Genomic DNA, 24,957 nt, shown 5'->3' on the forward strand with positions numbered 1-24,957 from the left:
GATTAAGATACATCAATGAATTATGATATTATTAGTACTTCTCGAGATTAGTTGAACTTCATTAAAGACTGCGGAAAAATCTCATAATGTTAATTTCTCTATAATCTGCATTAGCACAAATATCTCGCATTGTGCAGAACTAAATGTTAAATAACATAAAATACAAAAATTAAAGACAAAAAGTAATAAATATTAAAGGAATAAAATAAAAATTCCAACTGAACTTTCGCGAAGTCAATCAACACATAAAAAATATAAAGAAGCTACAAATGAAAATTATAAATAATTTTTTATAGCCAATTTACTTCTTCGTTATGTACTTTCAAGAAAAATACTCAGACAGGAAAAAAAAGGAGAAGAGCAACATAAATTATAATAAAATTGTGCAAATCTATTACGAATAACACCTTCAAAGATTACTTCTGAAGAAATATATGAATGATTGTATTTATAGAAGTTGGATGATTGATTTTTAATGAGGCGCTTTTGATGATTGAAGAAATAACATTAAAATAAAATAATTGTGTCTGTGAGAGAAAAAAATAAAGACACGAAATATGAGATTTTATGAGAAAAAGATTGAAATGAAAATATGATGATCTTTTATCAGCTGATTGTGATGAGATTTTTTTTTAATTAAATCACGATATCTACGTTCTCTTATAATCTGACTTTCAACAAATTTATCAAGCTTGCTCTTATTTATATAAAAATTCACTGCAAATTATTCAGTTTTGGATTCGACTAAATTTTGTGTCCTAACCTCGACACCCTCCAAATCGTTGGATCCTGTTTGACTTTTGATAATATTGAAGATTTTAACGTAGGGCGCCTTAAGCAGCTGATTTTGTTGTGTAATAGAATTTATAAGAAATAATTTAGTTAATAGAATTTTTTTCAGATACAACAAAAACTTAAACAGACACAGATAAAATAAATTAATTCTTAATATTCTCTAAAAAATCACAGGTGTTAATTCTACCTTAAACGATAATAATAATATTATGGTATTTCTTTTTTTTAAACTTAAATGTGCATTATTGTTTATTATATCCGCATCAAAAAAACAACTCTTTATAGTGCATTTAATCTCTGATCTTTTTTTTTACATCATCGCCTTGCATCCAACTTTGTCCTCAATTTTTATTAAACACTATTATTATTGCTACTTCATTTACTTAAGCGATAATTATTAAATTATATAGAGTAGTAAGAGATAATATAAATGAATAAAGCCACTTACCTCCCATGACTCTCGTGTTAATTCAGCAATGTCCTCACCGTCACTGTTCATTCGACCCTCCTTTTGAAGTTGAGAAAGAAAAAGTTAATTTTAATATAGTTGCAACTCCAATGGACATTGAGAGAAAAAGATTCACGCATAATAGCAGTCAAAATACCTTGGAAACACCTCCTTGAGCCCATTCGGTGTCGTGCTGAATGAGTTCATATCCACGTTCAGTGACTTTCTCCTCATTCAACTCACCGTACAAATGCGGAACCCAGGAATTTAAAAATCGAAACAGTTCATCGACGCTGTGAATTGATTGCAAATTATTGATAAGTATTGGGAAGCTCACTGTAGCTGTGATTCTCATTTCAACGAAATACGAAACGTGATAAAAATTCAAATTTTTTTCAAGTGTCTAATTCCTAAATTGAAAACATTGCTGAACAATTTCTAATAAGAAGACTTTGAAGACATTTTTTCGTAGTGCCATAAATAATTCTCAAGTTGCTAGTATCGATGAATAAAATTATTTAAAGTAAAACAGTTAAAGAACAAATTATCCAACGCAGAAGATCAAGCATTATGTGAAGTAATTTGCTATTATTTGTTTTTCAAATCTCAACAGTAGTAACTAGTTTATTTAATTGTATTATTTGCATAAGGAAACTCTTTATCTTGTATAAAGATGAATAAAGCGACATCATTTCAGTAGCTGAAATAGTACTTAATTAAATGTTAAATAAAACTTGCTAAAACTTTTGTTCTATTGCGTACTCAATTAAGAATTGTTTGCTTAATTTTAGAGACAACAATTTTTTAGCGTATAGGTTTGGTAATCTATTGATTGTGTATCATCTTGATGTATTACGATGTAAGGAAAATTAAGATCTTGACGAAATTATTTCTAAGAATGGTGGTAGGTGGTAAAGCGTTCCATGCTTTGCGATATCCTCAAACTCGCGATTTAGATGCTTACATCAAAAGTACTTTCGCAAAGTTTACCGATTCACAACCGATTTAAACCGTTTCATAAATTAGTCAAAAAATCGCCCAAAATAGCTTAGAAGTAATAAAATTCAATTTGGGATAAAAATTATAGTTATTTAGATTCATTACCGGTTCAGGATCGATTAGATCCGGTTCAGACTTTCTTCCAAACGAAAGATCATGAGAGTCTGAGAATATAAAGATTCCTTTATAGAATACCAAAATTTGTGACTGATCTAAAGCGTAGCACTTCCTGCTTCTTTAGAAAATAAAATTTAGAATCATTCTTAAACAGCAAAATCAATCAATAAATATAGATCAATCTGAGGGCAAATTGAAATCGCACTCGCACCCCTCAGCTCTTTAGAGATCGAGAGAAATCCACTCGCACATCTCACAGATTCAAACTTGCTGCACGTACTCGAGAATCTGCGGGGTGTGCGAGTGTATTTCTCTCGGCCACTAAAGGGCTGACGAGTGTGAGTACGATTTCAATAATTTGCCCTCTGGTTTTATTATCATTTGACATTCGATTGTTAAATCTTTTTTGAAAACCACAAGTCTATATCATAGACGTTCAAATACGTTGCCAGTAAACAATAAAAAAAAAAAACAGTGGATTGGAGAAAAATGAAGATTCTGCTGGAAGTCGTTATTTTGCTTTCCTCTCCATATTAATAGGTATGCCTTAATTTAGGGAGTAGTCACATATCAGTTGAGATCGCAATTGGAAATAATTAATCCTTACGTTCAGTAAACCGTCCCGATTTGGAAGCTTTCTCCGGAAAAGGATTATATTGTGCATATTGAAAGTTATATAGGGTAATTGTGCTAAATTTCGGCATAGTTGCATGCAAGCGCCAAAGTCTTAAGTTTAAAATGTAATATTTTTAACACAAATTGATTTTTTTGTTATGTTTTTATAAGGAGTGTTGCTTGGAACCTTGTAGAGAATCTATCGTCTTTATTTTCTCTACATTCTTTTTTAATACATTTTAAAATGAATAAAAATGTAGACATAGCTTTGGTGCCCTATTTCGGCCACCTTCATTCTCATAGTTCCTTGCGCTTCCGTAATTCTTCCAATCCATTCCAATCTCTCTTTCATATGATCTTGTTCGTTGAAACGACATTTTTTGTTATTTTTTACACTGTATAATCTCTCGAGTATGCAAAAACTAAAAAATCACGAAAATTCGAGGAACAAAAAATTGTGGCCGAAATTGCAAGCTGGCCGGAATTTGGCACATTTACCCTAAGGGGTCAAATTCTCGAACATAACCAGTCAGTACTGGTTACTGTTCATTCCATTTGTCGATTGCCTGGTAATTCGGAAATTTAGCCAAAACTAATTATCTTGTACAACACTCCATTTTATATTAATCCAACACACTTTTTCTTCTCTTATGCAGTGAGAGAAAATTATCTTCATAAAATATATTAACCAGTAACCAGTCAAAAACTTATCTGGTTATGCTTGTGAATTTGGACTCAGAAAGAACTTATCTAACTTATTCTTAACTCGTTAGAAGTTCGAAAATTTAAATCGACGAGTTGCACAAAACTGCAACAGTTCATGAGAAGGACATTTTTATTTTAATAAAATTGAGATTCCAACTTATCACCCCGGAATTTCACAGAACTTACACAAAAAATAAATCATTTTGCAGCAAAAATTTATTGTTGACAATTGAAGTGCCAAGAATACTGAAAATTCGAAATGGAAGAACACTCAGCGTTAAAGCGGGAAATGTAGACTTGAATTTTAAATTTCCTCTCGATTTGCGAATACGGTTTGGTTTGGCTTTGGAGTGTCTTTGTCTCTTGAAAAGGTTATTATTAAACAGGGCCAATCTGTAACATATTTTTGAAAAATAGCTTTTATATTGTGGGGTCTCTTCAAGATATAAGATTGATATTTCTAAGCGTTTGTTCTCTAAACCGTCTAAGCCCACAACAGACTTGTGATGAAATAGCCCCTTTAGTTATTCAAAGCCAAAATATTCAAGTTTCGTTAAATAATCGATAGACCTACTCTCCATAATGGGCTTTTCACATTAGATAAATTTATTTCCATATTGAAGCATTTTTGTCCTACACAAGCGTAAGGAATTTGCTTCAATATGGTCATAAATTTCTCTAGTGTGTAGAAGCCATAAGAAAAAGTTAAAAAAATACTAATTTAATGACTAACTTTAATTCAGTTGGAAAATTTGTTACTTTAATTGTATCCACCAGCGAACGATAAGGGAGAATGGGGTAGTTTCAAGCGTGCATGAGTTTTTAAAATAATACAAAATTTAGGATAATAAAATAATAATTTAAATAGCCAATATCAAAAAGAAGTTTGAGTAACTTGGAAATTTGCTTGACTTTTACGTTTTTGAATAATTTTCAGTGCAAAAAGATATGTGGAATTGTCAGGGGGTAAAAACAATTTTGAAAAAAGCATTAAGTTTGCATTCTTTGGGGAATGGCAATAGATCCAAAAAGGTTCTCTCATGCACTGTAAACTTCTTTTATGAAACCAGTCACTTCATTAAGGAACGATTCGTTCCAAAAATATGTTTAAAAAAAAGTTTGTAAATTTTATATGCACTTCGTATTGAAATTGTTGGTGAAGTAAAATTGTTATAGGGTAAATGTCCGAATTCAAAGCTATTTCCAGGCGCTTTAACTTTGACAGAAGATTCAACACATTAACTTCAATTTTTTTCTGAAGAGAATTACTTAAATTTGCTCCTTGACTCTTCTAGAATGTTATTGTTTAGTGAAAATTCTTTAGATATAATTTGAAAACTTCTTAAATACAAGAAAAATACGCGAGCGTAAAATGCTTCTATTGGAAACAAATTAATCCAAATGGAGACAAGGGAAAGTATCTAATTGGAGACAAACAGTGTGAGTGAAACCGCGACGAAAGGCTTCCAACACCTTGTAGAGTTGCTCTTGAGGGTAGGATTTGTTTTTATTCCTGGTCTTTTCTCCTTTCCCATCTAAAACAATAAGAAAATCTATCCAAAATATTCATATTTCTGGTGTTTCTTATTGAAGCATTTGCAGATACTTCATTAAAATCCTTTTTGTTCACGAAATAGGTAATTATTTCATATGAAAACTTCACGTGCCGTTAACAATAAAGATTAGCACTTAATTTAATTAAAATTAGCCAGAAATATGACATAAATGTTAAACAAAACGAATAAACAATAATCACCTCATTGTGTTTTTAATCGATGGTGAAAAGGTACACTTTTAATTTTTCTGAGAAATTAACAAATTATAATTTTAGAATATGAATAGATTTTTGCATTATTTGGAGCAAAATTAACTAAATTATGAAACTGTGGTACAGAAAATATGTAAATATAATAATTTAGTACTGTATTTATCGGAAAAACAATGATGTTTCCATTTGGAGTAGGGAAAAATTTCCATTTGGAGCAGGTTTTGCATTAGCTTAATTTACCCTAAGATTAAATTGAAGTGTTGGATTCTGAGTCTGATGCTTTATTGCACTTAATTATTCGTTGACCAGAAATCAACGAGACTAAATTTTTAATATCGACCGATCCACTTAATTACATTTTTTATACAATACGGTCCTCTTCTTTCTGAATTTACACAAAAAAAACACATTATAATAATCTTGTTTTGATTGCAATATCTGCGAAACTTTGTTAGAGAAATCAAGAATCACAGCTCAATATTAAATGTTCATCATTATCATGTTATGAATAAACCATTGATGACTTTTGAATAGACACTTACCGATTCTTCGGAATGCTGAACCAATATTCGGGTCGCAATTTATTTTTGCCATACGACATGACTGACGTGGGTAAGGGTACTGTCTTCCCCAATGGTCTACCCATTCTCAATCTTAGATAGAGTGGAGGATCCGGACATGCACGTGCTGGTCGTGGAATAAGTTCTGTTGAAAAAAAACAGAATGAAACAAAAAGGAAAGAATTAAGTCAGAGAACATTAGAAAGTTATCTCAGCGAAATCCTTCACAAAAAATTTGACATAGAAAAATATTGCATATTATTATAGCGACATTAATAACTCATATAACAAGATAGAGAGAGGTAATGTAACAAACAACCAGTCATAGAATTTCATTTCTATGAATAAACCACCAAAAAAATATTTGCTGTCTTTTTTTTTGTTTGGGCAACATCAGACATCTAAAGCGAAGCTGTGTAATTGAATTAAGAGAAAAATAACATCAGCACAATTCAGATGACACAAATTACTCACCACAGAAAAGGTATTTTTTTTTAATCAACGAAAATTAAAATAAACTAATGTGGCAAAGGCATGGTGCATATCAAACCTGACAAAAAATGGAGCAAATGAGAGCGATGGTGTCATATCTCGCTTTATTTTTAAATGTTTTTTTTTATAAAAAAATTAAACAATTAAATTTACCATCACATGATGACCATTTTTGGTTGTAACTCAAATTAGAAAGACAAATGAAATTATCATAGGTGATTAACATTTATATATATAGAGCAGAATGTGTGAATTTTCATTTGAATGTTATACAAGAGTGAATTTTAGAAGACACAAGAAAATATAATTTCCAGACTTGCAATTAAATAAAAAAAAAAACAGTAAAAGGTAAAATAAAAAAATCACACACACGCTTTAATGACGAAAAAGAGATGTGTAATACAGAATGTGTCACTCTAGAAATGTAACCAAAAGAATGATGTAAGATTTAATTTAATGACGAGACACGTCAAAATAGGGATTAGTAAGAACATAAAGAAAATTGAAGAAAATAGAAAAATAGACAAACACTTTTGAATCACTTTAGTAGTAAAAGGTAAAAAAAAACTTGAAAGGTTTTTTTTTGTTTGTTTTTTGTTTGATTTTGGTAGTGATGCAAAAACACGAAAAGACCTACCAAGTTGTTCAAGTTGTGGAAACAACGGAGCCCTCACTAGAAGATGGCATTGTGCTTTAATTAGTTATCATTCCTCTTAACAGTTAAAATATTTTAAATATGTATATATATATAGTAAAGAACCTCAAAATAATAAAAGAAAGAACAGAAAAATTAGACAAAAACAATGAGAATTATATAACCATTATGCAAACTCCTAAGAAAAAAACAATTCCAGAAATGTGTAAAAACTAAAACATAAAAACGTAACTTTATCACAAATTTATTGATTACTGATTCAAGTGCACACTTGAAGCCACAATTACAATTTTTACTCATCAATTTGATAGTTCATTCAAAGGTTTTCATTTATTTATTGTTTTGAAAATGAGAATTTAGATTATTAACCAATATTTCGTAAGAAAAAAACATATTAACTAAATTCTCAAATTACTTTTAAGTCACTAAAAGAGAACAAATTAAATTGATACTATTTTGGTCCTTAAGTTTTCATATATATATTGAAGGCTTTTAATTTTAGATAAAGAACATAAGTAGGAGAGTCAAGCCAAGCCGGTAGGTCATTTCTTCCCTCTGCAACAAAACTAATAGGAAGGGACAGTAAAATTACTTATAGGAAACCTGATGTATTGTAATTGTAATACTGAGATTTCCCAAACGTGGAAAATTTCTACATAGCACATTTTTATAGCAATATTAGATTTTAAACTTCGCCAATGGTAATTGATCTTCCTCGAAGTAAAATGTGCGTTTCTCATTATTTACTGAATTATGATCATGTTGAAGGCCTTAAAATCTTTAAAAAAAAAAGCTGCTGAAAATTCTAAGTTGAATGGGGTAATTTGTCTATTTTGATTCTCATTTTGGCGATTTCAGTCCAGACTGCACAATTCTTTAGCGACGCTCCAGAAGCTCCGAGAGCTTGAATGGGTGGTTCTATCGCAGCCGCCGTATAGTCCAGACCTGGCACCAAGCGATGATCACCTTTTCAAGCATTTGCAAAATTTTCTTGATGGTACAAAACTGTCCTCAAGAGAAGCTTGTAAAAATGAGCTACACTAGATCCTGGCGTTATGCACATTTTCGGGACCGAAAAAAACACCCGAAATGACATTATACATCGAGAAAATTTGCATATCCGCAGGGGCTTTCTTTTGAATACACTCAGTCCCGGGATTATGCACGTTTTCGGGACCGAAAAAAACGCGCGAAATGGCATTATGCATCGAGAAAATTTGTATACCCACAGGGGCTTTCTTTTGAATAAATCTGCTGTAGAATGAATTTCGCGCGGAGTAAAAGTAGTCAGAAAGAAAATATTCAACTGTTTAAAAGAAATTCATCAACAAACAATACTTTTTGGCCAGAGTTCTTCAATAAATGGTTAGAATATTTAAAAAAATTACCTTAATAAAAGAAATTAAAGTTTTATTCTGAAAAAGTAGCAAAATGTTTTCAAATTTTCCACGTTGTAACATAGTATACTTTCAGGCGTATTTCAAAAATGATTTCATAAATTAACTCCCAAGGGTAGACAAACTTGCATAATTGTATGTGCATAATTCCGTCAGGTGCATAATCCCAAAGGACTTAATGCCGGGACTGAGTGTAGTCAAGAGTCAAGAGGCTTGCAAAAATGAGCTAGTGAGTGTCAGTAGGGACCACTACTTTTTCAATCGTGAAATAATTAAATTGCCCTTAGAACAGACGAAACTTATCAAAGAAAAAAGCACATTGCTCTAGTCTAAATCGTATAATCCTAAGTATGTTTATTTCAGTGGGATTATTCGGAGAGAATATCCGTCCAGATGCGGCAACACAACTGGTGGAGTTTTCAACCCAGGATCAAAAACTCAACTCTTCTACCAGAGCTTTCGACACGCTCCGTGTCTTCCTCAGTGGCTGGGGAAGAAGTTTTTATTTAATATCATCCTTCATAATTTTTCTCAGTGTACATTTTTGAAACTTACTCGAGTGTGCCAGCGATCTTTGGGTTTCGTTGGGTTTGGGGATTTTTTATATTAATTTCATTTTCAAAATAAAGTACAAAAGGGCTTAAGACTTTTTACTTGACCATCTATAACTTTCATTCAAATTAATTTTTTTTAAAGGTTTCCAATCCCACACTGAGAGAAATCCGAAAAAGTTAAAATAACATTCAGGAAATCTTAATTTTACCCTGCAGTATTAATCCGAAATCGGTGTAAATATTACCCCTTTTAGGCGTATTGAGGGTTAAAGTTACCCTTTTTCATGTTGATTTTACCCTTAAAAAAGTGTAAAATTAACATTAAAAAATGTTGATATATTTTTACACCTAAAAAGTGTTAAAGTTCTGAGGAAAAAATGTTAATCGTACCCTCTTTTTTTTCTTAGTGCAGATAAGTCTAATCTCAGTAATAATTTGTATTTTTCGACAAAAATAAATATTAAACGAAAAACTCTTAGATTTAAGAAGCCTAGAAATTTTGTCCTAACATTAGGACATGATATTGATGAGAGGGATGTATTATATAGGCCTTTGCTATAAACCGTAAGATGATAATCTATTACCGTTCTTTTTGCAAAACTTCTTTCTACGGCGAAGAAACGAATGACATGACAGCTTGAAAAATAAATCATATAGGATTGTGTTTTTTGGACCACTTCCGCGAAGATTCAGAAGATTCAAAAGAATCCCAACAAAATTATATTTGCAGCCAAATCAGTCGAATAAATTATTCATAGTGATAAAACTGATTTTTGTGGCACTTGAATCAATCATCAAATATCTTAACTTGTTTGTGCAGCATCTAAAGAGCTGTGCGCATTGCATCTATGTTCATTATCAAGTTAACCATATCTCCTTTGTATTATTGACAAAGTTTTGTGTAAAAATGTAAAAGAAAAAAAGAAAAAACAATCCAATATTTTGAACTTTGAACAATTTGAACGTACAACTAACAAGATCAACTGTAACCAATTAACAAAACGATTTTCTCCTCTCTGAAAGCACTAAAAATGTGCTTGCAAATAAAATAATTTCTTTTTCTTTCTATGTTTAAAGAAATAATTGCATGGGGAACAAAACTTACTGTCAAAGCTGACAAATAATTCCGGCATGTCATCAATTGAAACCATTGATCGATAGTCCAATTTCGGTGGTGGTACTTTGCTGGATTTATGTGATGACGGATGAGAAGATTCGGAGGAACTGGGACTTGGTCGGATGAATGTTCCAATTGATGAGCGTCTGGATATGGAAGGAAAAACAGATAAATTTTCTGAGTTACCTGAAAAATTTACTAAAAACTACATATGACATTTTCTTTTCGTATACATTTACATGAATATACTATGTATTTTTAATTTTGAAAGAATATACAGGTTCTTTTACAGAAAAGGAACACAAAATGACACATATATAGAGGAACAGAAAAACCACTGAGAAATATAGAATTATTATTATGGAAAACATTCATCATCAATTTATCCTTACCCGGGGGTACTTTGCCCCTCGTGTGGTGTCAACGGGGGTACTGGGGAGCCCCCAGAATCTTCGGATGGTGTTTTCGACAAGAACAAATTGCCCCCCAATTCCGATACCAAAGTTATTGGGGAACTAAATAATTTATCGTGTCAATTGCCGTACACGCAATAGAAAATATATTTGTGTTGTTTGTGTGCCAAAACAAGAATTGATAATTGCAACAGATTTATAGTTATATTTTTTTTTCAAGTGTAATAAAAAAATCAGTGTAAGTGTAAAAAAGAGGTGTAATTGTGTATTTTTTTTTTACAATAAAAATCCATTGGTAGCATAAAAAATTTTGCAAAAAGTATCTCATCAATTAATTTGAACGAAAATATTGGAAGAATTTTGCAAGAGGATATATATATATTTTTTTAAATTGCTTTAATAATTATTTCAAGCACAGAGATTTTATCAAACCTCAAGTGGTTAATGGCATAGTAATAAGAATTATCTTGCTTACCTGGAGAATACTTTTGAAAATACACTCTGATTGGAATCACCAGTATTTGGTGCTGATTCAATCGATTCAGACTTAGCTCCTTCACCAGTGAGACCCTCAACCCACGCCAGAGGATATGACAATCTCTTCAGCATCTGAACAGAATAAAAAAAAAGCTGATGTACACAAATTGATAATGCTTAAGGATCTTTAGGGCGGAGAGAAAGAATGAGTAGGGAGCACTCTTTTGAGGATTAATGGCAGTTTTGTAATTACTAAATTTTACTAAAATTTAATACTAATGGTTCCGGCATAACCTTTTAGATCAGAAAAATTTCATAAAGTTAAAATCCACATCCCTTTCTTTCTTAAAAGTTTTGCATATGTCTATCTTACTCTTTCGAACTCTTCTTCTTCTTCTTTTGAACATCACACCAAATTAGATTTTGTTCAGTCCAATTTTGACAGCGAAATAATGGGATAGACTTATGCAAATCTTTTGAAAAAGAAAGAGACGCGATTTTGATTTAATGAAATTATATCGAACAAAGAGATGTGCCGAAGGCATAAAGTATGGAGGAGAATTTATTTTTATCAGTCCAATTAATTAATTAATTAATAATTATTAATTAATTAATTAATTAATTAATTAATTAATTCCAAACTCTTTACACTCAGAAAAATAATCGAGTAAAACTTATTCGAATCGATGTTGAATTGACTCTTTTTCGTTGTGATTTTCGATTAACTATATTTTAGAGTTGATTTTACTTCTATTTACGTGTAATATTCTGAAGAGTTGTTTTAATTTTTTTTCCTAAAATTTACATGACAAAAGAGGGTAAATAACTCTTTTTAAGGCTGAAAATAACTCATTTTAAGAGTTAAAATAACTCGTTCCAAGAGTTAAAAAAATCTTTTTTGGAGTTAAAATTACTCTTTCAAATCTCAAAATGGATAGATTTTGAAATTTTATGTTTTTTTTTTATTTTATTATTTTCTTTATTAATATTTTCTTGAACTCAAGTTCCCTATATTCCGAGCAAAATATCACGTATGATGCACTCACATGTCTTCATGAAACAGTTTTAGGCAGATTTCTAGTTGATGTTCCATATGAACTTTGTCACACGAAAATCTTCTTGACTGAAGTACATTCTTAAAACGAAAGCACTTAAGCATATACTTCAGTCGAGATGAAATTTTACATAGAAAAAGAGTAATAAGTACATCGATATCCGACGAATTAATTAAACTCGCACGAAGAGTTGTTTCAACTCTATTTACTAAAATTTACAACGAAAAAGAGAACAATTACATCGATATTCGTAGAGTTAATTCGACACTGCCATAGAGTTGTTTTAACTTTCTAGGTTTTTTCTTAGTATATGAATTTCAAAAAAAATTGGAAACCAAAGAAGCTTCGAACCTGAGATATTTAAATCATAGAACGAACGATCTATCATTTAATCCATTTCGTGCCTCAGGATAACAAAATAAGGTACCTTAAATTTCAATTTTAACTGTTTTCGTGGTATTTTCTTCAAATTACTTTAACCAAATTCGAAAATGTTGTAAAAAAATGCATATTTTACGTGTTAAAGTTTTACCGCCACAAGCTTTTAATTTTAACGGACTGAAAAAAATCGCTGTATAAAGCGGGCTTCAGACTAGAGGTTTAACCCAGTTCTCGAAGGTTACCAATTCCTAAATATCGAGCAATTTACAGCTTTAAAATATTTCGTAAAATTATTCGCAAATGTTTGTAAATTTCTACCGGTGACTTACGAAATGCTCGTAAATCATAAAATAACGCACTAAAAAGTTCGTAAAAGTTTGTAAATTTTTCGCAAGCAAATGTTCGTAAATACACAATAAAATGTTCGTAAAACGTTGTCATTTGTTTGTAAGGTTTTGCCACATAAAGAAAAATCAGTAAAAGAACAAAAACTGCTCCTCAAGTAATTACGTTATGAACAATATGTTTGTGAATACAAACTTTTATGAACTTTTTAGTGGGTTATACAATTTACAAGTATTTTATAAATTCCCAGTAGGAATTTCCAAACATTTACGAACAATTTTAGGAATCTTTTTTTTCTGAATAATGTTCTGAACTAATCTACTACAGTTTAAGCCGAGATACGGCTTAACGAAATTATAAGCAAAATAATGATCAGACTGCATTCTCTTCAGTTTCCCACTAAGCCGTTTCTCGGCTTAAGCCTTCAATCTATCTAGGGAATAATGGAACTGTAGCATTTTAGTAAAATTATAAGGTTAAGGGCCTTGACAGACTTGAGGATTAGCCGAGAGACGGCTTAGCGTAATTATATTAGAAATAATGGTAAACTACATTTCCATCATTTTCCACTAAGTCGTCTCTCGGCTTCAGTCGTAAGTGTGTCTAGGGCATAAGGCTCCAAGTAGTCGATATCAATTCTTGGCACTAGAAATTATTTAAACATAATTTTTTAATTTTATCTTAATTGTATTCTTTCATTTACAACGTTCATCAATGTCTGAAAAGTTCTAAGGGGAAACAGGGAAACTGCAAAAGATATTTTTACGCGTTATATACTCCGAAAGAACCGAAAAATCATTTAAAGAAATACCAAGAAGCATACTTTGACAGATCCACGAGTAAATGAATGAAATACTTTTTTTTTATTAAATGCAGAATTGTCAGATTAATTTAATCTGACTACACTGAGAAAAAAACGGGAGTGCGATTAACTTTTGTTCCTCATAACTTTAAAACTTTTTAGGTGTAAAAATATATCAACATTTTTTAATGTTAATTTTACACCTTTTTACGGGTAAATTTAACATGAAAAAGGGTAATTTTAACCCTTAATACACCCAAAAAGCATAATATTTACATCGATTTCGGATCAATACTGCAGGGTAAAATAAACATTTCCGGAATGTTATTTTAACTTTTTCGGATTTCTCTCAGTGTACAAATTATTTACTTAATTCGAATAAATAAATAAATAAATTAAGTTAGAGTAAAATTTGGAAAGACAGACACTTAAGTAAGAGCTGGAGTTAACATGGATTTGTGTTCTTAATAGTTCAAATTTCGGTACATATATCAAGTTTTCAGATCTGTCCGTTACATTAATTTTAATTAATTACGTAATTTATATTCCAAACAATAAAATTTTCAAAAATTTTCTAATAGATAAAATCGAAAGGGTTTGAGTTAGCCATAACGACATCTAAAAATATTTTTATGACCCAGAGTACAACATATTTTTCATATTTATTTCCTAAAACTATTGTGTGCATTTTGTATAGGGTAAATGTACCAAATTCCGACCAGCTTGCAATTCCGGCCACCTTTTGTGTTCCTCAAATTTCCATGAATTTTTAGTTTTTATATACTCTAGAGATAATACAATGCAAAAAATAACAAAAAAAATATCTTCGACAAACGAGATGACGTAAAAAACGTTTTGGGAGAATTCCCGAAAGGCAAAAATCTATGAGAATGAAGGTGACCGAAATAGGCCACCAAAGCTATGTCTACATTATTATTCATTTTAAAATGTATTAAGAATGATTTTACAGCAAATAAAGACAGCAAACTGTCTACAAGGTTCCAAACAACACTCGTTAAGAAGGAATAAAAAAAATCAATTTGTATTAAAAATATTACATTTTAAACTTGAGACTCTGGCGCTTGCATGCAACTATGCCGAAATTTGGCACACTTACTCTACTATGCAGAATTATAAAAAAAAGTAAAAAAAAAGAACGAGTGAATTGGTAGGTTTAAAAATTGATTCCGATCTCTTGGAGCGTGAGCCTGAGCACTCTAATCTAATCTAATCACAATATGTAAATTCCTAATTGCTTAACTAGAAAATTAATCTAAAGTTTCTGTTTCGATTTTAGGAAATCTCGGTATTTAGTTTTTTTTCAATTATTTGCTCAACACGAGGAAAGGTAACTTTGCGGTCTCACAGAGTAAGTTTCAATTTTCGTACTTTTGTTAATTAAAAATAAAATTATTCATAAAAACTAATGAAAATGACTCTTGCTTTGAAATTGAAAATTTGAAATGGCAGCTATTGTGGGCACTTTTTCTTCTATCTCTTTATCTCGCCAATGCCTATTTCCAAGATTTTATTGCTTTGCCCCTCTTTTCTCTTTGATGTAATCTTAACTGCGCCTTTGCTACTGTGAGGAAGTCATTGAAAGAAATTGAATTGCGATCATACCTTGTTTTTCTTATCACCCGTCTTGTCCGCTGCCTGATGTTCGCTATCTTCAACACTGAAGCTCACACTTGACGTCTTCTTGCGCCCACCCTGATCGAGATTATTTGATTGAGCCACTGACTGAGCAGTGAGTGCCATTTGTGCAGATTTTGGTGGACTATCGGTGAAATGTGAGGCCGCAATTGTCAGTGGAGGAACCCAATCGGAACTGAGAACAATGTCTGCATCGCTGTAGACCTTCTTCGTAGGTATTTGCTGAACAGCTGGCAGTGGCAGTGAATTGGGATCACGTATATCAATCCCCGAATCATGGCACGACAATTTAACAAGCTGCTGATCATCCACTTCTTCATCTGGCTGACTAATCACTGGTGGTGGCTGTGGCATCGATGCCACAGTCTCCAGACTCTCCTCTGCCAAATCCTCCTCATCTTCCTGAGATCTTTGACTATTGGAATGACAATTTCTACTTTGATAACAACGTCCAAAATACAATTTGATCAATTTGGACGAGGAAGAAAAAATAAAACGATCACCGATTAAAAGAGATTTAAACTTGAATTCAATAAAAAAAAGAAAAAAATAATATCAATTAGAGTTAGTATAAAACTCCAATTTATCTAAATATTAAACCCAAAAAAAGAAAGCATGCAAACCCTTCAACCTCCGCTATCAAATTGAATTCGGTGTTAGTTTTAATTTTTCTTCACTCCTTACTCTCTATGGAATTGTCCCAAAATGCCCAATATGGGAATGGGAGATGTCATATCCATGAACCATCCAAAGACTCATACTATCCTACCCCCAGTTATTTACCTATCTTTGCTTGGAATTGCCCAATGATGATCCAATAAACTCTTTCGGCGCTCCTCTAGGCTTTTCATCTCACTTGTCACTACATCCAGATTCTTCTCGTCGGATTCTTTCGTCTCGTCCTTCTGTCCTTCAGCTGCAATAAAAAAAAGACATTTAAAGCTTTACCATTAATATTATAAAGCATAGAGTATATCTAACTAATAAAAAAGGCATCATTGAACCTTAACTCTTTTGTCTCCTTTGGGACTCTGGGTACCCATGAAAAAAAGATTTTTTTTGGAACTATTTAGAATCGATAAAAATCCGATTCTTTTGGATAATTACAAACTATAAGGATGTCCAAATCTAGGTTATTTTTTGCAGAATCCCAATTAACTCCTGAGCTAAGATATTCTTGGTCAAAAATCGTGAATTTTTGATTTTCTTCTTCCTTGGAGATATTGTGACTTTTTTCGTATTTCTAGACCAGAATAAGAAAAAACCTCTCGGGGCCAATAAGTATGATACCTAACAATTGCAGATTACATAAATTCGAAAAACAATTTTTTCATAAATTTTCAAAAAACTTGTTCAAACTTTTTGGGTACGCTCGTCCCCAAAAATCTAGAGGTCAATTGTAAGGTTATCCTTCCAATGCCCGCCATTTGCTTTTTGACACCAACCTTGTAAGAAAATTCCAAGCGGGAGCGACATTTTTGTCAATATGGCAGATAATTTTGATATTTGGCAGCGAGGGAGATTGCCTTCAGGGAAGTTTTTCCTATTTTTCCAGATTTTGGTGAATTCTGATTGTCCAGGAAGTGTTTTTTTGGCTCTTGAGAAAGCTTAACTCTTTCGCGTCATTAGGGTCATATATGACCCGGGGAAAAACAATTTTTTTTTTGAATATTTACATTAATTGAAATCTATCGGTTTGTGCACGACATCATAATAGAAGGATGTAAGATTCTTGGCTAATTTTCTCAAGACTACAGATATTCAGGAAAAGAAAATATTTAAGATCAAAAATCACTAATTTCGAACTTTGTGAAATGACTTTTCTTTTTCAAATTTTTTTATATTAATTTATTTTTTTCAGCAAAAAGTTCTTTAGAAACACAAAATAGAATATCCAAAGATTGTATATTGCATATTTTGAAATAATAAACTACACTCAATTTTCCAGAAAAGCGTGTAGAATTTTCCGGGTCATATATGACCCTATTGTCGGCAAGGGTAACAGTGTTTTCGTCCCAAACCTATAGCGAAATGTAGTTGGGACATTGTTTTTCTTTGTGAAATGCAGGTGGGACATCTTGCTCCTGGACATTTCATCTTATATCTGATGAATTATAACATATTTTGCAATATTTTAGAGTATTCTGCAAGCGTCTCATATTGTGCAATTGTATTGTGTGTGAATAAATATGTGGATAAGTTTATTTTTGCCAAATACCACTCAAAATATTGTTACAGTGACAATTCAAGGGATTACCAGGAAGATTCCTTGAACACCAGGAGTACAGTGTTCATCCAAGACAATCCAGTTTGCCATGGTTTTGGCCAAATTAATAACTTCAAGCAAAAAAAAAAAACTCTTAAAAAGCCCGTGATATAGATTTTGAAAATGGTATGTACACTTCCCTTGAGGACAACAGGGTCATATATGACCCGGGGTTTTCCGAGTTTTCATGTAATGGAAATTTTTTTCCTCTCAGAATTATTATATTTGATCATAAAGCATTAGGAAAAACTCAATTTTACATGAATTCATCTGCTGAATAAAAGTGGGACGCGAAAGAGTTAATGTGTCTGCAATAACATCGTATTGAGAGAAATGTGTGTTAAAGTGTTATTGTGTGAAATATTTTGAGGAATCTGTTGGCAAGCAGGAGCTGAGTGTCCTTTTTAGCATTTCCTGGGCATCCCACAAGATACTGGTCAATAATTCTTCTTGTTTTAGTGATCAACATTGTAAAGGAGTCATTTGGCACGCAAAAATAATTTACAAAATTGATATTATTGGTTTTTGGAAAATTGAAATTTGTATCCTTTTCGTTCTTTTGGGGACGAGAGTACCCATGAGTTTTCCAATTTCTCAGAGGCGGAGAAAATTCTTTCTCTACAAAAGTATCATATTTGACCACTTACAATAAAGTGAGTTTTACTGAAATTCGTTCGCTGGATATGTTGTGGTCCGGAAAGAGTTAACACTTGGAAGGACCCTAGTGGCAGCCGCTGCCAATTTAGTTTTTTTTTTGAAGATGTTTTACAAGCTTAATTATTCCTAATAACGGTTTGTCAAGGCCAAAGGTTAAAAAGGTTCTAAACCGCGTATGTCTTAAAAAAAATGGGGCAAAGTTAGGTTCATTGAAAAGGTCTTCGAATCTCTGACAAGTCTGAATCGGTATCAACCGCTTATGAGCCGATAATTAATTTTATCCTAAATGCGATTACATTTTACTTGTAAGTTATTTCAGGCGCCCATTTGAAAGATTTAACGAGTCATAACGAGTCATTTCACAAAACATGCAAAATTATCCTCACTTTGACAATAAATATCAAAGAAACTAGGATGTTAAATGAGTTTGCACCTTTATCATCCTATTCTCCATACTCTCAAATATATCTTATAATCATTTTGGGAAAATTCCAACTAATAGTTTTATAGTTATAAACGATTAAAGATTGTTTAGTTCCCAATTAATTTAGGTCATTATGCTCAGTTCATTCGTATCTTAATCAGCAGTTTCGGTCAGCAAAATAAAGAATATGCTAGTCTGCAATGACGCATTGAGAGCTCACAAAGTCCATCCTAGCAATTGAGTGGGGTAAAAATAATTTTGTATAAATAGTCTAAGAAATTGTTCAATAAATCAGATTCGCACAGAGAACCGAGGACTTCTCATTCCAGAGCGGCAATAAGTAAGTTGCCTTAATTCTATATTTTTTCGAATTTCCTTGGCCTTAGTTTCAGCGGTACATCTAGTGCCTTTCCACTTCTGCGGCCAAGAACTCTGGCTGGATCCAGCGGCATTAAATTGCCAATCTTCAGCAGCCAGAAGAGGCTTCCGCTGCCTGCTACCACTACAGCTTTAAATAGCCTTACTTAAGTGGCAGCTTGGACTTTGAGGATTTGGAGAAATCTTTTCCCTGAGGCATTCGTGCCCGGTGTAGAGACTAATACGGGCTTCAGACCTAAGGTTTAGCAACATGGCTTAATTGATTTATTTCCTTATCAAAAATGTTTTTTGAAGAAATTGTTGCTTAAGATTGAATATTAAAAAGCAAATTATCCACTCGATTTTGAGAAATCAATAAAATTGTCCCGTGTGGTTGGGGTACCCATCGGGCGCGTCCCAGGTGGCGGATAGGGAATGGCTGTAGTTGGTTTTAGAACTGGCTATAGTTTGTTTGGAAATAGCTATAGGCACGTATCGGCATCTTTGCGTCTACGACAAGTCCTTAGTGAATACTAAACCGCGGACCACCCCAAAACCCGTGTCTCCTGGGTAAGGAGGCCTGTGCATCAGGTTTGCACCCTGTTGTCACAGTAACCTGTCAGCAAAAAAACACAACAAAGAGCCTCGGATGTCGGACGGATTGCACCGGAAACGACCTACGCGAGACAATGGACAAGCTGTTGCTTCAACCGCTGGTCCCGGGGTCGGAGGGCACCAGAGTAACGGAAGAGGCTCTGGAGTGACATCAGGTTTGACAAGCCTACCACGACGACAACGGCACTTCAGAATGGCTACATGGAATATCTTTGATTCCCCAGAAAAGCTATGCAAGCCATGGTGATGAGACCTCGGCCTCGAGGCAGACCTAGGACAAGGTGGCTGAATCAAATTCAGAATCTTGCCTTGGAACGCCTCGGGATCGAACCCGAACATCTTCCTGAAGTGGCGGAGGATCGACAATCGTGGGCTGCTAAGTTGGATGTCATGGGCCCGCGACCCCAATAGGGATAAGCGGTTGAAAATGAATGAATGAATGAATGAATAAAATTGTCTGATATTTAAATTTTTGAGACCTTGAGGAACTGGGCTAAGCCTCCAGTCTGGAACCGGTATAAGTCTCTGTCTTTACGCTCTGGAAGCATCAGATTATGTGGTCGCCATTACTGAAGGGCATTCTTCCCTGTATCCCAGTTGCATTCAATTGGCGATACCAGAGGCTGTCTCAATCTCAAGACGCCGAGCAACGCCGAAAGGGAAAAGAATCTTCAAAAAATCACAAGTCCCAAGAGCAAGGGAATTACTTGGTGAGATCTAAGAAATTCTCTTCCTAAGTGGCTTCTTTAGCCTTTGAAGCCAACATTGTACATATACAAAAAAGATAATTCATTTACGGATATTTTATCGATTCATTACTGATGTCAAGACCTTTCTAACAAATACAAATTTAACCGAATCGGTTGAAGAATAGGGCTTTTAGAGTGGTTAAACTTTGACCTTAAAAAAATTCAAGATGGCGATTTTCTTATGTCATAGGTTTCTTTTGGACAAAATGTTCACCTGGACTACTTCCAAAACATATCCAAAAACAAAAGAAATTGTAGGAGCTATTTTCTAAATGTTGAGCCTGGAAGAAAGAAAACACGCCTAGTTATATTGTAGTTTTTTTTCTTGGAGGTTATCGAAGACCGGTAGTTGATTATCACTTATCGTTTGAGATCTTGGACACGATTACAAGTTAGAATTAGAAAAAGATGAATTATATAACTGCTCTCTCTTTGAGTTTGAGCAGTAAAATAGGTCAACAAAGACCGAAAAACATTTTGTTGCTTTTTCTTGCTTCCCAGATAGACATGCAAAAATTTTTTAGACGAAGTTGTGTGCCGAAAGTTTAATATCGTATCGATTTTGATAATATTTTTCTGCATCCTCTATCCTGATTAGAATTATGATTTGTAATTTGTTTTCTTGGTTAGTTACACTTCTATATTATAAATTAACACTTTGTAATGTATTATAAAATTTGTAATGAGAAGTAAAAGAATTTTAAGTAACCGTTCAAAAATGTATTTCTAGAGGCTCCTTTTGCGCTAACCGTTCTCCCTTATGAGATGATTTTCTTTTCTTTCCTTTTCTCAAATTTGATTTTTTACTAAACGAACTTGAGTTTTTTGTTGACTAAAGACAACCAAAATGTAATATAAATTACGTGATTGACGTAATCTATTTCGACTGCACAAAATATAAATTTTCTGCGCTATATTCTGTAATTGGCTCGCAGAATTCCTTATTTCGACGACTCAGGATATAAGTCGAACAACTCGATTTTTTACAAAAATCGTCTTATTCGCTTTTTGGATACTTCTTTATACTTTCCTGTGAATATTATACTTGAAAGACAATTATTTTCAAAGTTATGGAGATTTTAAATCACAAAAACTTTATACTCAGCAAGTAAAATCTCAGCTTCAAATCGCTTTCTTGTAAAATTTGCCTACCGCAAGTTCTTCGTAATTTTATTTTGAGCAATCTATTTAAAGGATAAACTCAAGTTTCTATTAGGTAATCCTGAATTCATTAAAAGGTAAAAAATTGAATTATTTCAATTTCCAAAATTTAAACTTGTTAAATGTCTCGATTTCCCTAAAATTGAAAATGTTCCCTAAAGTGGAAAAAATATTATAAACCTACGTAGGGGAAGTGTGCCAAACTTCGGCCAGCTTCTAATTTCGGCCACTTTGAGTGTAATTTCGGTCATGGAAATAAATCAATTATAATTATGTATGTTATCTTCGAATAGTCAATGAATTCATTTTGCTTTTAAATATTCATTCATTTTAGGATGTATTAACACAAAGACCGTTAAATTTTAGGTATAATTTGAATTTAAATTGCGTTGTAAAAACTCAGTGTGAAAAGAGTCTTACAAAAAATGTGACAGATCGATTGTGTTTCTAGCAGCCTTGTGATTTGTGGTGAAGTGCAGAAGGTTTTCCTTCGGTGTTTTTCATGAAAAGTGATTAGTTTTCATTAAAGATTGTTTCTGTTTATGTTAATAGTGAATCAATATTTAAATTTCTGGTAAAATTTCCCAGCTGGATCCTGTATTTCGCGTGAAAAAGTATATACTTTGTGAGCGTCTCTCCGATGAGGTAGTGTTGCCTATTCCGGCAACATCTTTTGCTTTACTAAATTTCTTATTCATTTTGTGTTTTTTTTTTTAAATTTCTGAGTGCTACAATGTTCTGAGAAAAAAAACCATCGCTTCTATGAAAAAAATGATGTGGAAAAGGCCTTGGAAGAGTTCAAGAAGGGCCAATTGCTACGGGAATCTGCGCGTAAGTTTGAGATGCTACTCTTCAGGTCTTCAGGACAAATTACGCGGAAGATCTCAGGGCTTGTGGGTCATATAAACATCATATTAAACTCGTTCCGTTTGGCGTTTTGAAATTTTCTATCCGTTGCGTCACAAAAGGTGGTCAGAAAAAAGTGCCCGGTATTTCACTCAAAGTGGCCGGAATACTACCCAAAGCAATGTCCATATTATTATTAATTTTTCAATATTTTAGGAAGAAAACAAAGATGATAAACTATTTTTCAAGGTTCCACACAACCGTCCCGAAAAGGAAGTAACAAAAAATATCAATATGAATTAAAAATATTGCATTTCAAACTTAAGACTTCGGTGCTTACATGCAACTATGCCGAAATTTGGCACACTTAGGGTAAGTGTGCCAAATTTCGGCATAGTTGCATGCAAGGGTCAAAGTCTCAAGTTTGAAGTGTAATATTTTAAATACAAATTGATTTTTTTATTCTTCTTTTGTAAGAGTGTTGCTTGGAACCTTGTAAAGAGTTTACCGTCTTTATTTACTCTAAAATCATTCTTAATACATTTTAAAATGAATAAAAATATAGACATAGCTTTGGTTACCTATTTCGGCCACCTTCATTCTCATAGTTCCTTGCCCTTCGGGAATTCTTCCAATATCTTTTTCACGTCATCTCGTTTGTCGTAGCTACATTTTTTGTTATTCTTTTGCATTGTATAATCTTTAGAGTAAGTAAAATCTAAAAGTTCATGGAAATTCGAGGAACAAAAAAGGTAGCCGAAATTGCAAGCTGGCCGGAATTAGGCACACTTACCCTACCCTAATATTTTTTAGTAGCAAATATTTTTAAAAATCCATTTGGAAAACTCTTTAAATAATTATCAAGAGGCGGAACTGGTATCTTTGAAAATCTAAGCATTTTTTTTTCTTTGAAATAAAATTAGAACACTGTACATTGAGTATTTCGCGTGTTTTATCTAAATTTGTATAAATGAGCAAAAGTCGTACCGGATTTGGAAGAAACTCTTTCTCATCATGAGCAATACACACTCCAGCAATTAAAAGATAAGGTTGGCAAAACATTTGTATACGACTAAAAATGAGGAAAAGAGAGCTGATATGGGCAGAGGAATCTACAATTATGGCCATATGTACATATCCCATCCATATACATAGTATAAAAGTATTAAAATTGAACTTTGCATTGAAAAAGATTGTTAGAAGAATGGAGATTTGTGTTAACTTACATTTGGTCTCTTTGGCTTCTCCTGCTGCTGACTCCGTCGACATTGTCTTATCCATTGATTCACGTACACCACCCCGGAATTCTGCAAGTTGTTCCGCATGTTGGAGATTTGTTGGTGTCACAAGATCCCGATCAAATGCCTTGGGAAAGGCATCACCTTCACGTCCATTGCTCGAACAAACACTTTCTTGATCATCGCATCCCTCCACTGATCCAACACCCAATTCCGGGAATGTTTCATCCTTCACCAGGAGGGAATCCTTTCCTGGAGAATGGGTATTTTCATAGCGATTTATCTGTGGTTTTGGATAGTACACTTCGGGCTTGTCATTGCTAGCCTCATTTCCCACCCTCATATGAGCAATATCGTGAAATATTGCTGCATTTACGACCAAATCCATGGGTGCAATGACCCCATAGCTCTCAGGGCCATGCTCAATCACCAGTGGATCAGATACATTGGGATCGAACATAACAGCATTTGGTGTCACGAGAAGAACACCTCCTACAACACCCTGGCCATCAGTTATGTGCCTCACATTGATTTTGAGGAATCTCTGCGTGATTACAGGATCATCCTCATTATGATGTCCCTGGACATTTGGTGACGATACTCGCTCAATATGGCCAGGCTTTGGTGAACCAGGCCGTAGGCCATCCAGCAATTCTGTAATGAAAAGTCAGAAGTTTGAATATTTCGCATGATCATCTAATTTACATAAATATGATCATCACATTATTAGACGTAGAAAAAGTCATCTAAAAAATATTACTCTGTAATTTATTAGCATAATTCCGCGTACAAAGTGACAAATCATAGAGAAAACACAGCTGAACAATTTTTACGAGTTTATATTCAATTAAAATCCAATCGATACTCTGGGCCTTTTATCCTTCACGCCATGAATTAACAATCACGCGTATACCACAATCCAATATTATTGATGTTTTAAGAGAGAAAACAAACACTCTCTGGGTAAATGAAACAGGTGGATTTATTTCGAATGAATGAAGTCGAATGATTTTTATTAATGTGTTCAGAGAAATCTTACCACCGGTCTTTCTAAATACTGCCGTAAACATTACGACATCATATAAGAAATCACACTACACACGGTCAAAATTCTGCACTTTTAGAAAATTTATTTCACTGGAAATAACTAGAAAATATGTCAAGAAAAATGCGCTTCTCTTCACGTCAACTTGGAATTGAACATCAGCAGCGCTATAAGTACGTGGTGTATTGTTAAAATTTATGGTGTACGATCTGACAGACTCTGACATATCCAGCTGAATTTTATTCTCT

General features: G+C 33.0%; 1 protein-coding gene across 32 annotated transcripts in view; it reads right to left on the minus strand.

The window, feature by feature from the left end:
* Positions 1–24,957, minus strand: part of LOC129809514 (TLD domain-containing protein 2) — a 116,205-nt gene that overhangs the window by 23,008 nt on the left and 68,240 nt on the right. For 11 of the 32 annotated variants that reach the window (XM_055859413.1, XM_055859414.1, XM_055859415.1 and 8 more), the window contains 9 exons: positions 23,653–24,318; positions 16,135–16,267; positions 15,319–15,787; positions 11,111–11,244; positions 10,211–10,368; positions 5,990–6,152; positions 1,401–1,536; positions 1,244–1,303; positions 764–841 (listed from right to left, as the gene is read on the minus strand). In XM_055859413.1, coding sequence (XP_055715388.1) covers positions 764–841; positions 1,244–1,303; positions 1,401–1,536; positions 5,990–6,152; positions 10,211–10,368; positions 11,111–11,244; positions 15,319–15,787; positions 16,135–16,267; positions 23,653–24,318 — 1,997 coding nt within the window. Of the gene's footprint in view, positions 1–763; positions 842–1,010; positions 1,304–1,400; positions 1,537–5,989; positions 6,153–10,210; positions 10,369–11,110; positions 11,245–15,318; positions 15,788–16,134; positions 16,268–23,652; positions 24,319–24,703; positions 24,916–24,957 lie in introns of those variants that run through there. The other 21 variants (XM_055859416.1, XM_055859411.1, XM_055859409.1 and 18 more) reach the window with 11 other exon arrangements.

This window comes from Phlebotomus papatasi, chromosome 1, assembly GCF_024763615.1.
Source record: "Phlebotomus papatasi isolate M1 chromosome 1, Ppap_2.1, whole genome shotgun sequence".
NCBI classification, from domain to species: Eukaryota; Metazoa; Arthropoda; class Insecta; order Diptera; family Psychodidae; genus Phlebotomus; species Phlebotomus papatasi.